The following is a 16,201-nucleotide window of genomic DNA, read 5'->3' as shown; positions in this document are numbered from 1 at the left end:
CATTCGGTGAACTTATTAGTGTGGTTGCATCTTGTGAATGGTGACGCGGGTTAGGGTTTGACAGGTTTTATATGTAAGAACATAATAAAACTTTAACATGGCTTAATACAAGGTAAAAATAGATTAAGTTGGATTACCTTTTCATTGCCTCAGAAAATGGGGTAGGTGAATATCCCTTGAACGTTTGAAGGTCTTCTGTACAATTTAGGGTTTCCAACTACCAGTATATGTTGGCAGGTGTTAGTGGCCACCAGCGGACGTTAGGGACATAACTTCAGTTGTGCACCCAAGCGTCATCATGTGTTTTGGCCTTGTTATCAACAATACATCATTGCCTCTGTGTCTTTTTAAACTAATCACTGTCCCATTTTAGAACATAGGACATGGAGAATATCCCTTGTATGTTCAACCGCACTAATTAATTCCTATCGCCAGTTCATGTGAGCCGATGTTAGTGACCGCTAGCCACAGACACACACAGAATTGATCTCCAGGTTAAGTGACTATATGGCAGTGTGTGTAAAATAGGAGGAGAACAAAAAAGCGTTAATGCTATGTCAACGCTCATCTCCACAATCCGTCAGTGGCACGGAGGATCTACGGCTAGTGACAAGGGACACAATAAATATGGACCGTAAAATGGGGGACGGCCTCATTAGTCACAGCCTTCATTATGGCATGACAGCAGGTGTGTGTGTATGTCAATGTGCTAATGTGACATCCTTTAATCACTCCATATGCACAACTGCTCTGTATGTATGTATGTACAAGTGTGCGCGTCAATATGTGCATGTGTGTGTCTCATCATTATTTGCACTCAGGCACTGGTAGAATGTTTAAAGGAGGTTTCCATCGACACTGGGCTATCAGTGGGGCCTTCGTTGTTCTGTCAACATCTGTCACATTAATGACTATGTGTGTGTTTAATGTCTCTCTCAAGCTCTCCTGTCATTTAGTCAGACGGTGATTATACATTAGGCAGGAGGGACGTCTCACATCTCACTGCCTCTGTGTGCAATGTGTGAGTGGCATGCTGTCCAGGCCTCTTCTGCTTGAAGGCTGTGTTTGAGAAACAGTGGTCCAAATGATGCTGGTCCTGGAGGTTTAGTAAAACAATGACAACATGTGGATCTGGCTGGTGAGCTGCTGCAGCTGAGGAACTGATCACGAACATGCCTGCTACTTTGGAGCATAGCAACAGTCACAATAACCACAACTTAGTACTCATCTACTCTACTGCTAAGCTTCATCATCAGCACACATATCGCAACATAATAATGCTAAACATAAGATTGATTAAGGTTGATGTACCAATGTGTCTCAGCAGCCGCAGCACAGGTAGAAGAGGAAAACTCCCAAGTGCAGTGTTTTGTTCTGTTTTGGTTGAGGAAGATTTTTACTGCAAACAGAGAAACACGTGAAGGCTCAGTGTTTTGGGCCTTATACTTTTCATTCACCTCTTGTGCTAGCACAAGAGTTTCATGACGTTAACCTACACATCAACGGGGAAGGAGAGCACAGGCCCAACAAGGAAACCCAGCAGTGCATTGGCGATGGCTGTATATTTCCACAGTGGAACAGTGCAGTGCAGTGTGATGCCAGATCAGTCAGACCACAGCAGCACTGTAGCAGAGGTGGATGGTAACGGGGATGATGACTGTACTCTTACAGCTATGACACTTTACTCTGGAACATTACAGGGGCGGCTACAAGTTTGAATTTGTAGGGTGGGAGGCTCCATCGTCTGAATGCACCGATCAGCCACCACATTAAAGCTAAGAACTGGTCTTATTGTGGCTGATCGGTTTGTGCACATGGAGCCTGAAAACCATGTTCATTAGAACTTACAGAAAAACTGCTGTGCTCATCTCAATTATTTCCATTAAGATTTATCAAACTTTGCTTAATAGTAGCAATTTGAGAAGCAGGTATGGAAATAAATCGAAATTTTAATTAGAAGAAACAAAAGAAACAAAAAAAAAGAGATTTAAAGTCAATCTTGACTGTGAGATCCCTCACAGTGCATGTCTAACATATTGTTTTATTCATGTTTATTATAAATGAAGATTTACTAAGTTAAGCATGTCTATCTACTGCTAAATAAAGCCACATTCTCAGATAATTCATCTGAAAGGAAATATACATCATAATGCAGTTCTACATTGTAAAATAAGTAGTTTCTCTCAGTAATCACCCTCCTCTTCATACTGACTGTGAAAAGATCCCTTCTTTAGTGGGTCCCACATAAAACAAAATCCACAGCCCTGGTTTTACAGAAAGTCCTGATAGAGATAGTGAGGGGGAGACAGGAGAAAGGGTGAGAGGGGAAAAACACACAATAAATGGTGCAACTGGCCACGATAGATCCAGGGTCCTGCTGCTCAAGGCGGATGTGCCTCATTCACGGGTGTTGGTGGCTGAAAAAGAAATCATTTAATGCATCGAAAAACAGTTCAGTTAATCGTTCAAACTTATATTTAACCCCCCCCCCCCCCCCCCCCGCATGAACAGTAATAAAGCAATTCAGTTTCGTGTTATGGAAAACAAAGACTTTAAAGTCAATGCAAAAACACAGAATTAATTGAACAGATTCATTCCAGATAAGCCAGGTAGGACTAACACAAAGTTTACTAACTTCAAAATATAAAAAAGCTCTGCACACAACATCCAGCCCAGGGACAAACAGGCCGGTTTGGAACTGGCACTGCACTAGTTTCTTTAAAGTATAGTTACATGACCATCACACAGTTTCTCATTTACATGTTAATCTCGTTACTCATTATGAACTCAGCACTACTGTGCAGAACAGTAACAGTTACAGTAGGATTGTGTCACCGTTTCACCCTGTGATCCAGTTCACCCCCCCCCCCCCCATCCAGACCATCTAAGACAAGGCATGACTCTGTTTAACGGAGCTTTCCTACTCCGCAGCTTTTTTCTTTTATCGTCTCCCTGCTCGCTCTCTTTTCTTTTCTTCTCCTCTATCTTGGACCCATATCAGAGTGTTTCTACTCACTTTCATGTTTCACGCAGCAGCCGATGAAAGCTATCAGTCTGTGATGCAACAAAGCCAACAGTCATGGTGGCCGTGGAGCTGCTTTAAAGAAAGAATTATGGATTTAAGAGCAGTGACTTTCCGAATTAGGGGTAATGATCTTCCACCTCGCCAAAAAATGGGATTAGTGTGTGTTAGTGTGTGTTCCGTTGGCCACTCGTCTGCCGGTTGGAGGGACTGTCCTCTTGAAGTGTCTTTGACCAGGACGTTGAAGGGCCTCCTGCTAACTTTAAAGAAACTCTGGATCAAAGCTGTATGTCTCAAGTTCAACATGTGCTGCATGTGGCTTTGAATTTTTTGCCACAGGTCTGTCCAGACTGGTTTGAATAAAAGAAATAAAAAATTTGAAATTCATACATCTTCACATATATTGCATGCGTTTTCCAAAAGTTTAGCAATTTCATGTATTATTGTTGATAAATTTTTTTTTCTAGTGCACACAACTGCAAACATGGCCAAGCAAAAAGGAACGATGATACTGTTGCTGTTCATGTAACTATGTTTGCTGACTAACGTCTGGTTTGTTGAGCTCCATCAGAAACATCTCTGTTTTGTTAAATGCTCAACTGATTCAACAACATTGGTGATGTTTTTATTATTGCACTGTGTTCTATTGGCTTTTAGTCTCATACATTGAACTGTGTAATGCACACTGTAGTGAAGCATCTAAAATAAAACAACACATACATCTGAGTGTAAAATAGCTTTTTTCCTACACGCCTCTGATGTGAGTTTATGAAATATTACGTTAGACTGTAGCATCAGCCGATCTTGTTACAGGATACAGTATCATACTACTTTAGCCTGTGTTTACTATTGTTGTACCAGAAGAAGGTCCCTAGTATGTGACATCACACGGCTCGTCAATGTCTCATGGCCAAATCACGGCAAGAATTCATGACAGTAATCTATAGCTGAACCTAGCTTAATATATAAATTAGTATCAATCTCATGTGTTAGGTATGGAGGTGGAGTTAAGATGTGGTTAGTAGAAAAAGACTGGAAGGAAGATGAGACAGATAAACACATTCTGAAAAACTACCAAGACATCTACCGATGAACTGTATCTTGACAATCTCATGACAGGGCCCTTCATCTGGCATCAACATGACCTCAGGACGCTGCTGGCATGACACTGCAACCTGCTAGTGTGCATCAAGAAATAGTGCTGAAATGTAATTCCCCTAAAAGAAAACATGTGTTCAAAGTCAACAGGTCACTACGTGGTTATCAGTGAACTTTAGAGGTGTTTGTTGGTGTGTTTCAGAATCAGACTAACTTTGAAGCCGGAATCAAGTCTCATTTAAAGCTCATCTAACCACATCCTGACCTTTTGTTTGACACACAGACGTGAGACTGATGTCAATCTTCCCAACTCACGCTCAGAAATAAAAGTGAATTACTCTTCTCGCCTTTTTTAACTTTTCTTCAGCTTTACCACACATTTTCTAAACGTGTTTATTTCAGCTGTATTTAATTTCTATTGTTGCACCGCAATCCAAAATTCCCCACCAGAATGTAAATGCTTCTTCGATCTCATTTTACTTTCACAAATGGCTCTAGTTTCCTAAATTGTATTCCGCGTGACTCTATATGAGTTGAAAGCTGTGGATGCAAAGTCATGGAAATTTTGAAATGAGAATCTGTGTGGGCTTGCCTGACAATTCATCTCTAAAAATGTAGCCTTTTACTTAATAAATCCTCTGAAAAGATACATGCGCTTTTGTAAATGTGTGTCAAGAGAAGGTTTTATTGTGTCACTTGGGATTAATGTTGGCTTTCACTGTATAACACGTTGTTTGAGGAATTAATTTTGTGGTTAAGGGGTTGTTTTTTCTGTTGTTGCTTTGTCACACAGCCAGTATTGACATGACACAAAGCATGAAAGTTGGGTAGGAGTGATGTGGGTGTTATTCCACAAAATACACAGAAGAAAATGGTTTTGGTTGGGCCAACAGCCTGGAACATGGGCTGGGGTTAATTGAGGTGAGACAATAATCTAAACATCCCAAAAAAAAACTTAGGGTGGAGAATATTTTAGAATTTCTGTTTGATTATCTTAATAATGTACATCATTTGTATGAATATTCATAAAAACATACAATAAAAAGACTATATAACCGAAACAAATTGCAATTATTTAATGGATCAGGCTTTTAGCTAAGAATAACTTCTGGTAGTGATGAGGACGCCCTGGAAAATTCCACCACCATTACACCACATACAATGATAAAAAGATTCAGCTCCACCTGACACAGTCATCAAGGAATGAAATAGGCCTCAGTGATGTGCTCTTGAATGTAGATTTAGTAGATATAGCTACGGTTGTGTTATGTTTTGAAGACAGTATGAGAACATGTGAAGGTTGGGAGGCGGATGAGTTTGAGTGATAAAAAACAATTGATGGAATTTGGGATGAAAAATTATCCAAAGGTTAATCACTGAACTCTGTTGCCAGTTTTGGAAAAAAGACAAGCTTTAGTTATATCTGAATGTTACTGTTATTAAGACCAAGGAGCTAATGACTGAGAAAAGAGAGATGCAACACCACTAATTCTCATAAACGGAGAACAGATTTAGGTTGTTTCCTCTCATAAACATCTGGAGGTTCATGCTGTGTTTTGACTGAAGAGAACAAATAAAGACTCCATCCACAGTTCTCAGGGCATTAGACAGCTTGCTGTGCAAGAGCTTTGCTGTTGAATGTTTGGATTACAGCTCTACAACCAGTATTGGACACAGGATTAACTCTTTGATTGGTTCTGTTTCTACAACAGTTTGACTCCTGATTCATGGCACAGTTTTGTAACGGAAGACCCAGGCGGACTATTTAAGCCTGTTCCACATCTATCTGAATGTTACGTTCAGTGTGGTTTGTACTAAATGCAGATACTAAAGGTTCAGAGTGTATAATTTAGTGTGGGGAAGTTGCATGTTGCAGATGAAAATCCCCCACCCCACCCTCCCTTTATAAACATCGCAGAGAACCTGTGGAAGCCTTCAGTTGTCATAAAAACTCAAAAGGTGTTTAGTTTGTCCAGTCTGGACTACTGTAAAAAGCATGCAGGCCTCCGTAGAGATGTAAATATAAAGTCTTTAGATACAAACAGCCAATTCAAGGGTAATGTGATCAATTTAGATAACATAGATAATAACACACTAGTGAAAAGATCACTATGATTATTGATTATTCAATTTCTGCCAATAGTTCCCTTTCACCTAATTCTAACATATTGGACCTTTAACTACTGTTACAACTAATGAATGGTATGAAGCTATTCTTCTTTATCCTTTTTTCAAAAAACATCAGTTTAAGTTTTTACACGTTTGTTTATTTGCTAATTTAATGTTTAAGTGAATTGCTTCTCCTACTGTTGAAATGTATCAAATACATCTGCTTCACACTTTTCACTTATTATTACAAATTTTGGAAATATTAAAACATCAACAAGGACAGCAGAAAGTCTACATACCTCCCCCGTAGACTAAAGACCTATCTCTTCCGATTACACCTTGGTTATGAAGATGATGGTCTCATAGCCATCGTCAACTCTTGTTTATATTAAAAAATAATTAAGTTTAGTTGCACTTACATGACGCACTTTTGGTTTGGCTTTTTTGAAGCAAATTGTACTACTTGATTTTTGTGGTTCTGGGTTTGTACCCAAATGGTTGAATGCACTTGGATGTTGCTTTGGATAAAAGTGGCAGGAAAATCATTATCTAATCATGTAGTTATTATTTAAAGTATGACCAAAGTATTTAGCATTATTGACAACTGTAGCTGTAACTAACTGACTCAATACATAGCTGAAAAATTATGATTTTAAAATTGTATATCTGTGTGCACAATGTCAGAAGTAAGTCTAGGTTTATTCTAATGGCCCTCTGGTGGCGTGGGGACAATAAGACACGCCAATGCTTATGTTTGAGGGTGACTGTCATCTATGTGCATTAGTTAAAACACATTTCTGCCTTAAATAAAGAAACGTTTTTAAAGGCCATAAAATGTCACTCATGATTGATACATTTCATGAAGCCATTGATAAACAATTGAAGTCAAATGTCATGTCAGATGCTGAGGCTGTTTGGTGGAGCTGTATGTCAAATGAGGTTTGATATGACTTCAGATAACTGGAGGTAAAAGTCCTGAATTCATTCTTTCAGCACTCCATACATAAGCATTGAAAATAACTGTTTTCATTTTGTTTGTCAATGCTCCGTCACTTGAAGATGGGTCAGGCTGAAATTCTCACTTTGACTGTTGCACACTCATTGTCTCTCCACCCCACTCACACATATAAACACACCCCAGTTGCTTTGCTCCCACACAAACAAAAGTACGTGGGCTAAAGAATCAAACGGTATCCAAAGTGGGCTGTGTCTCGATGTTGGTGACAATGTAGCAGACAAGGAAACAGTTTTTTATTCTCTCAAATGAAATTTGTGGCAGTGGTATGACCTGAGTGGGAAACCTCAAGAAGTGAACTACACGTATCACTTACATTTCCAGTTTGAGAGTCAGCCATTGCATTTCAACTTGCAGGATTACATTTTTTTTTTATTGACTTGAATGCAGCATAGATTCTGTGTTGTAGGGACGACCAGTCACAGTGTTAACCCATCTCCTAACGGTGAGATTATTATACTGTGATGTTAACATTAAATATTTGGGTTTTCACGACACTTCCAACAGGCAGCAGATGCAAAGATGAAAAAAAAAAAAAAAAATCTCGATCTGCTGTCAACAAAATCATATGATCTCCGCAACAGAAGGATAACGTTACATCCTGCCTCTGTGTGCTGCCCCACCCCTCACCTGAGCCCTGCAGGGAATCTGTCTGACCAGAGAACCCCCTGCTGCCTTGTGCTTGTGTGAAAAACAAACTGTGGAGAAAGTGAAGACCCATTTCAAAGGAGCTACTCGGCTGGACAAAACGGCTTAGAAACAACTTACCAACTCTCTTAAAACTCAAAATATCCTCCTGTGATCAGCAGATAAAAATGGGAGAGATTGTTATATGTGGTTTAAATTAGAAGAATTAAAGACTTTTATTCAATCTAATGTGTTAGGGTCACGACTGTATATTGTTAACTGACTATTGACAAAGGCACAGTCATGATCAACAACAGTGAGCATATTTTACGTTGACTACAGGGATTTCCCCTGAGGTGCTAGGTTGTTTTCTGTCAAATGTAAGCAATGATAGAAACTAATCACGTCAGACTTTGATGACTTTTCAAAAAAGTGTTGTTGTCTTGTTTCTGCATGGCTCTCTGGGCTGAAGGGGTGTCAGTGTCAATCAGCCACTCCGCAACTTTGCTCCATGTACAATATATGGTTCAAAAGGAAGGAAGGAGAATAGGGACTTAAGCAGTCTGCAAATTGCTCTGACCCTGAGCCCCATCACCTGCAGGATGAGAGGGAGCACCGGCTACAAGCCACATCTTGTCTTCCAACATCAGATTCAAGATTCAAGAGTTCAAGAGTTCAAGAGAATTGCACAACCATAACATTTAGCAGTCGCTGGCAATGAAATGCTTGGGTCACAGGCTCTCTTCTAGCGATGCTCAAAATATCACAAGAGCAAAAAAAATATAGAATAAAAATAAATATAGAATAGAATATCAAAAATTTAAGAAATCGGTTGCTATTTGCTGGGGTTTTGTAATCACATCTTCAACTATGACAAGCTAAGTGTCCTCCATGTATCGAAAGGGAGGTCAAGGGTTTGGTCGAGCTAGAAAATAAGTTGTTAATGACCAGAAGTTGTTCGCATGAAAAGTGAAAGAAACAGCAATGTAACCAAAGAAAAAGAGAAGTTTGGGGAGAGATGCAGACTCTGCCCTTCAGGTGAGTCTATTTGGATCAGGGACTTTTCAATGTAGTTGGAGAGTTCATCGAGAAACCACATCTGAGGGTGCACATGCCAGGCCTACTTGTATAGAGGTCAAAGTGACAGGATGGGGTGTCTTCTACTGTATCTGAGATAAAAGGGTTCATGTTGTTAATGTGGCTGTTCTGAACTTTCTGGATTTTTTTTTTATTTGCCAAATCTTCAAACAATTTGATTGTTCTATTGCAGACCATTCATAGGTCCAATGGTTGTTGGGATGACGGGGTTGTCTCTCTCTCTCTCTCTCTCTCTCTCTCTCTCTCTCTCTCTCTCTCTCTCTCTCTCTCTCTCTCTCTCTCTCTCACTCACACACATTGACAGCTGTTATTGACTAGTGTGTTATAGTGTGTTATAGTGTGTCATATTCATTTGACAGAGGTGAGTGTGAAAGTGACTCCATTTAACAAGTTGTCCCATTATTCACTCAGGTCTCAAAAGGCTGGAGAATCAGACCTGACCTTCACTCTCATGGTTTTTATTAAATGTTCTAGAAGCAACAGAAATGTATGAAACACAAGCTGTTGAGACAGTGATGGTGACGTAAGCTGTATAGTTCCACACAGTGAAACAGCATCAATACTTGTTCTGCAAAGCGAGAAGACATAAAGGGGCAAATTAAAACAAGAAATTGTAAGTATAAAAAATGTGCCACTGGTGGGTTTACTAAACCAACTTGATCAGATGATCGCATCGTATGTTATAAGGTTCCAAAAGTGCTTGATGTAACAATTATGATGTTACGTGAACATACAGTTTCTTATTATAGTTTGTATGTGTGTTGTGTACGCTTAAGACCAAAGTGTTTTTTAATAATTTTGTAATGTGAATAGCACAAAACATCTTTAGTCTACATAATGTAAATCAACTGTCTGTCTCGAAAGTAGTTTTTCCAATACAGGTGTCACAATGTAAAATGTTACATTATAACATTGTGACACATGTGTAACCCAACACATTGTCAGGCAGCTATAGCATCTCCACACGGATGTCTGATTGCCCTGCACTGAATATTTGTTTTTTATTATTGTTACAGTTTATTTGTTCATATATCTAAAGTCAGACAAAAGGTGAACAATAATCATATATTTAGATTACACCATGAAAGAGGTGAACTGTGCAACACACTCACAAACACAGAAAGGAAACTATATTCCACCCAAGGTCCCCAATATTTTCTGTCTTCTGTCTAGCATCTGCTGTCCACCCACGGAGGGACTTTTCAACATCAAACCAGCACCAGCATGAGTGATTCAGATATTATTAGTATATATTACTCACTTATGACCTAAATCTGCTTACCAAAAACTCAAATCATTAAATTCTTATAGGTCAAGACATGTTTTAAGGTTAAGATTAGACCATGGGTTAGGCAAGTAATAGTTATGGTGGTAGTTACCCTCCAGTGTAATTTTCCAACTAAGTTTAGTTAAAATCCCTCCACAGACCTTCTATTCAAACCTGATGAACTCAACCTGACTGTCTTCCTGAGGTCACCTGTGATCAGATCTCACTTTTCTGCTCTACATGCAAATACACGTGGAATAAACAAATAATCCTGTTTTTAGCCAATTTGACCACACAGCTGTGCCAATGTGTCACATAGTGGACAGAGTCACTGTGTGTGAGTGTGGGTGTGTTAGTGTGTGAGTGTGCGTGTGCGTGTGTATGTGTGTGTGTGTGTGTGTGTGTGTGTGTGTGTGTGTGTGTGTGTGTGTGTGCGTGTGTGTGTGTGTGTGTGTGTGTGTGTGTGTGTGTGTGTGTGCGTGGATGGGTGGGTGGGTGGGGGACAGTTCTTAAGTAGGCCACAGGAGGGCACACAATGCTGTTGGGCCTAACAAACAAACTGTACAATATACAGTTTATATATATAATAATAATAATAATGAAAGTATATATTCAATGGACCAAGGACATATGATTACCCAACTACCCCTAGCTTAATTGTAATTAATTAATAAATAAAAAATAAATAATGGAGTACGTATAAAACTCTATTTCTAGGCTACACCTTCACTCCTTTTTATTTCCCCCCTTCTTTGTTTATTTCCCCTACTCTATACTGAGCTCCACACATATCTGCGAGTGGCTATATTTACCTCCTCAATTAACCAAATCTGTTGTTTCCTCGAGCATAGTCAAATCTCACAGAGAGTTTCCGAGCCCAGCGGCGCGTCGCACCCAGAGGAGTTAATTCCGCTGCTCGCTTGGTCTCATTTCAATGTGGTTACAACAGAGCGCCTCTCTCGCGCTCGGCAAAAATCGTCACTTTCCGATGATCATGGTCCGGAATCGAGACCAAATATGGAGCATGGGGGGGTGTTCCCCTTGTTTACCGGATTCAACCTTGTATGGGTTAAGACGCGCGGCCGGAATTCCTCTTTTGATATCAGATAGAAGACAGTAGAAGTAAAACATGCAGGGACGCGCAGTTATTCGTGCTGAGAGTTGTTGGAGCAGAGTTGTGTGTTCACTGGGGCCCGTGTTGCTGCTGTGTGGGGTTTTCACTGTCTGCTGCCATTCAGCTTCCAGTGGAAAAGTCGCTTAATCTCGCGGAGATGCGGCTTCTCCACTGGCGATTCCCTTCGAAATCGTCACGGAGCATCCCAGCCAATCAGCATCCGCAGCGCCTCTCCCCTCTCCACCTCCCCATCACCCCTCCCACTCCATATTTGGACAATGACGTAGAGGCGGGGGGGAGGACTGGAAAGGTTCCCCATATATACAAATTAGCTGCGGGGCCCGCGGTCCCAGTGAGAGTCACTTTTAGCCGCCGTGAAGTTTATGAGCAGAGCGCATGAAGCGCATCAGACACACGAAGCTCATCCTCTCACGGTGTCAGACAGAGACATGCAGCGGTGACCCACGCGGGCCTGGCTAAATCACGCGCTGTTGTTTGGCACACGCTTTGAAGAAGCAGACCAGAAAGTTTAAGAGACGCGCGTTCTCTCCTCACAATGACGGCTAAAACTCTGGAGAAGGTGCAGATGAATCTCGGGGGCTTCTTGCATCCCCTGGCCGAGAGCGTGTACTCGGTGGATGACATCTCCAGCCTGCCGACCTCCGTGGCAATCTTCCCCAATGCAGACATAGGGGCGCATTACGACCAGATGACAGCAGGTAAGATCTGCGAACGGACTCAAAATCCATTTAAAGACACCTGTGGTAAAGAATAAAAGCCGTTTCCTCCGCCTGTCATAGTAGAAGTGTAGTTTACGTGTTTCAGATGTTAATGTAATGACCTGATAAGAACAGAGTCCGTGCGTAATGGAACAGAGACGTACCAGCTTCCTCTCACTTTGAGCCTCCTCGCGAAGAGGTTAATTATCCTGTTTGTGTTTGCGTTACCTCACTAATGATCTGTTTTGCTTTTCTCCCTCTATAGATGGTTTGATGAGTGCGGACATGAGCGGAGACAAGCGCTCTCTGGACCTCTCCTCTTACTCCGGCGGCTTCTCTCAGCCCCCGTCCCACCGCAACCAGACATTCACCTATATGGGGAAGTTTTCCATCGACTCCCAGTATCCAAGTAACTGGAACCCCGAGGGAGTGATCAATATCGTCTCGGGCATCTTCAACGTGGCTCAGCCGCCGCCTCATCCTCCTCCCTCCTCTTCAGCGTCCTCCTCCCCGGCTTCTTCTGGATCTCCCAGTCATTTCTCCGGCGCAAATTTGAGTTGCACCATGGCGGGTCCGAGCCAGGCAGAGATGGAGCATCACCACCACCTTTACTCCCCACCGCCTCCTTACTCCTCCGGCTGTGGGGAGATGTACCAGGACCCCTCCGCTTTTCTGTCCACTTCCACCTGTCCTATCGCGTCCTACCCGCCACCCTCCTACTCTTCTCCTAAGCAGCACATCGGCTCAGACGCGCAAGGGCTTTTCCCCATCATTCCCGACTACCCGGGCTTCTTCCAGCCAGCTTGCCAGCGAGACATGCACACGGCAGGTATCCAAGATCGGAAACCCTTCGGCCCATGCCCACTCGATTCATTTCGCGTCCCTCCACCCCTGACCCCGCTGAACACTATCAGGAACTTTAAGCTGGGCGGTCCGGGTGGTGGCTCCGATGGAGGGCCGCTTCCAAGGCTCCCATCTGCCTACAGCCCACAGAACTTGCCCCTGAGGCCGATCCTGCGGCCCAGAAAGTACCCGAACAGACCCAGCAAGACACCTATCCACGAACGGCCGTACCCCTGTCCCGCGGAGGGCTGCGACCGCCGGTTCTCACGCTCTGACGAACTGACCAGACACATTCGCATCCACACTGGACACAAGCCGTTCCAGTGTCGGATATGTATGCGCAACTTCAGCCGCAGCGACCACCTCACCACGCACATCCGCACGCACACGGGAGAGAAGCCGTTTGCCTGCGACTTCTGTGGCCGGAAATTTGCCCGGAGTGACGAGAGGAAGAGACACACTAAAATCCACCTGAGGCAGAAGGAGAGGAAGTCTTCCACTGTCTCTTCCTCCTCCTCATCGTCCGGCAACTCCGGACTGGAGCGGCCGTCAGGCGCGATCAGCACCACCAACGGGATCTGTCCATAGTTAGTCAACTTTGCTGTCACCGTGGCCGTGTGGCGCACACTAACCATCGAGTAATGATTCTGAAACTGTTGTGAACTAAACATAGCAGCCGAAACCGCAGGATGGGAATGAACACGAACACTTATGTGCAGCCGTGCGCAATTACGCACAGTATGCACCCATTCCTGCTCCAGAAGTGACAGAGACTGACAAGAATGCACTTTGCCTGCACAGTCTACTGAACATACAAGTAAATATAGCCATTATTTCATAAGAATATAGAAGGGCAGTTGTAATAAAGAGGATTTTTAATATACTGCCACACTTACTGAGCGCGCAAGACGCAGCGCGCTTAAATGTGAAATAACCGCAATAATGTTTTAAATGAAGGAGAAAGTTTTAAGTTATTAAGTTGACAAAGTGTTGATTCTAACATTGTTGATGATGACTATATATTTCCTCTTTAGTGCCTTGCTGCGTGTCTTTTTTGTACGTTGATTCAAGGACGCTCCTAACTCATTGTGAATTGGTCTTTAATATGTACAGTGGAGACTTTCTATTTTTCTACACGTTTGGTGTAACTCCAAGTGTTGAGTCGTTGTGGTCCACGTGTAAAACCATGTTGGAATGTAAATATGTTGAACTAATACCGACTTGACATGTTTGTTGTGTTGTGTGTTTTGAGACTTATTAAATGTGTGAGGATGTTAAACACAGCCGCTGTCAGTTTGGTCTGTCTCTCAGAAATAACGCACAGCACTCTTTCAACCGTGATGCGTTCACGGAAAGTAAATAATAATAAAAATATTTTATCTGAATATAGGCTCAACAAAAACTTTGTGTCAATATGTTGTTGTTGGAAAATGTATCGGGTAAATTCCACATTGCGTCACACATGGCCCAAATGACTCAGACTTTTCTCCCACTCACTTTTTACTCTGGTTCCTCGGGTTATAGGCGATGATTTACTTTCCTAATAGTGTGTTTCGTGCTTTGCAGCAACAATGAACAATTATGGAAGTAAAGGCGAAATAAATTACTTGGTCGTGGAGATAAATAAAAAACATATATGGCACTCTGAAACAGAACAAAGATAAACTACAATATTCAAGGGGGACTGCAAAGACTTTAGAAACAGTCGGCTAAATAGTAAATAAATCTAATGCAGCCCCGCCCTCCCCAATAAAAAAAAATATTGTATTCAATATATTCAATAGCATATATTTGAATATGTATGCTGCCTTGTGAATGTATAAAATTGTGGCAAAGCAATACTGGATCCTATCGAAAGCCTACACATTTTTATTCGCTTTTATTTACTTTGCTATTCATTTTACTACACTCTAAAATAATGGCAGCCTAAAAAAGAGACAATTGTAGAATTAAAACTTGTTTAAACCCACAAACTCCAGAGCGTCAGACAGAGGACATGACTTCTGTGACTCAGTGGTGATTGTGATAGGAAATGACTCAATTTCAATTCCATAAATAGTACAGAGATCATAAATATCTAGGTTATTGAGTGAATTATAATTCTTTAAACTTGCTATTTGACATTCATTCAGAAAAAAAACTTTTATTTTTCACAGTTTTCCTCAACTCAAGTTAAAGAAATAAAACATGTCTTTATATGTTTTGACCTGACAGTGGCAGAGTCTCTTCCCAGTAATGGTTTTATACCTTCGCCAAAGTTTTTTTTATCACAGAGGTTCACACAGAGTTCCTGTGAACTGTGGGGCCGTGTATAAACAGGTGTGCGCCTTTCTAAACCATGTCAGTTTGTAAACTCCTGTCAGGTTGTGGGCTCATGTCGAGGGTGATTCAAACCAGCAGGAAGCACATGAACAGTTTTAGACTATACAGCAAAGTCTCTGAAAATATATTAAAAAAATTTTAGTTTAGAGATATTAGTATTGGATTTTTATTAGATTGGCAAAAACAATTGTAAATGGTTTGCCCATCATTTACTTTTTGTATAATGATGGGCAAGAATGTCAACTTTGTTAATTTAAAATTCAAACAATACAACACAATATAATATGAAAACCTTGGGGCTCTAAGAGTTTCTGATACTGTGTATGTTGGCATTACAATCCTATTGCATACCAGAACCGTCGCTTTGTTACTATAGACCTTTGAATTGTGCAGTCATTAAATGGGTTCTAGCTGGTGCTATGGTGATATTCTATTTATTTTCATGTTCATATCTTTGTCATTGTCTAATGCCATCACCCCAATCCATAATCTATAATATCAAAGTGAAGCTCTTGGAGGCAGGTCAGATAAACTCTAGTGACAGTGGTTAACATATCACCACAGGCTCCAGGTTATTGTGCCGATGTGAAGGAGATATTTAATGTGATCATTCAGCACTGATCCTAAAACTAAACATCCCAGGATAAACAGTAGAGGACCACTAACAACCACAGTCAGTGTGTTATGGTTGTGTGAACTCACTCCTGCATTTCATGTTGATGTCAAAGTGTGTGTTACATAAATACAGTGTGCAGTCAGAACGAATATCAGCATGAAATTAACCAAGAAACGGCTCTGTATTATCTGTACCTGCAATATCACGACCAGTTGTTTTTTCATTTGTTTTATTTAATTGAATGTTGTCTGATACACACTCACACTCCTAAAAAATGACTTCATGTTGAAGCCAGTGCTGGACCACATTGCGGGCATAGAGAGAGGGCTGTTAAAGAGACGGTGCAGAGCC

The 16,201-nt window shown here is 41.4% G+C and overlaps 1 protein-coding gene across 1 annotated transcript; it reads left to right on the top strand.

Annotated features, from left to right (window-relative positions):
• The first annotated feature begins 11,707 nt into the window (after positions 1-11,707).
• egr2b (early growth response 2b) lies at positions 11,708-14,195 on the top strand. The gene is made up of 2 exons (XM_053413865.1): positions 11,708-12,069; positions 12,335-14,195. Exons 1-2 carry the CDS (start codon positions 11,907-11,909, stop codon positions 13,498-13,500), a joined length of 1,329 nt encoding a protein of 442 aa, XP_053269840.1. The 5' UTR covers positions 11,708-11,906; the 3' UTR covers positions 13,501-14,195.
• The last annotated feature ends 2,006 nt before the right edge of the window (positions 14,196-16,201 follow it).

This window comes from Pleuronectes platessa, chromosome 21 (assembly GCF_947347685.1).
Source record: "Pleuronectes platessa chromosome 21, fPlePla1.1, whole genome shotgun sequence".
NCBI lineage: Eukaryota > Metazoa > Chordata > Actinopteri > Pleuronectiformes > Pleuronectidae > Pleuronectes > Pleuronectes platessa.
The sequence above is the reverse complement of the archived record's forward strand: the minus strand, read 5'-3'. Positions and strand labels throughout refer to the sequence as shown.

Excerpts from the sequence above, each read along its gene's own strand:
- egr2b (XM_053413865.1), top strand. The coding sequence starts at position 11,907 with ATGACGGCTAAAACTCTGGAGAAGGTGCAGATGAATCTCGGGGGCTTC. Across the intron at positions 12,070-12,334 it reads TTACGACCAGATGACAGCAG|ATGGTTTGATGAGTGCGGAC; the intron begins GTAAGATCTGCG and ends CTCCCTCTATAG.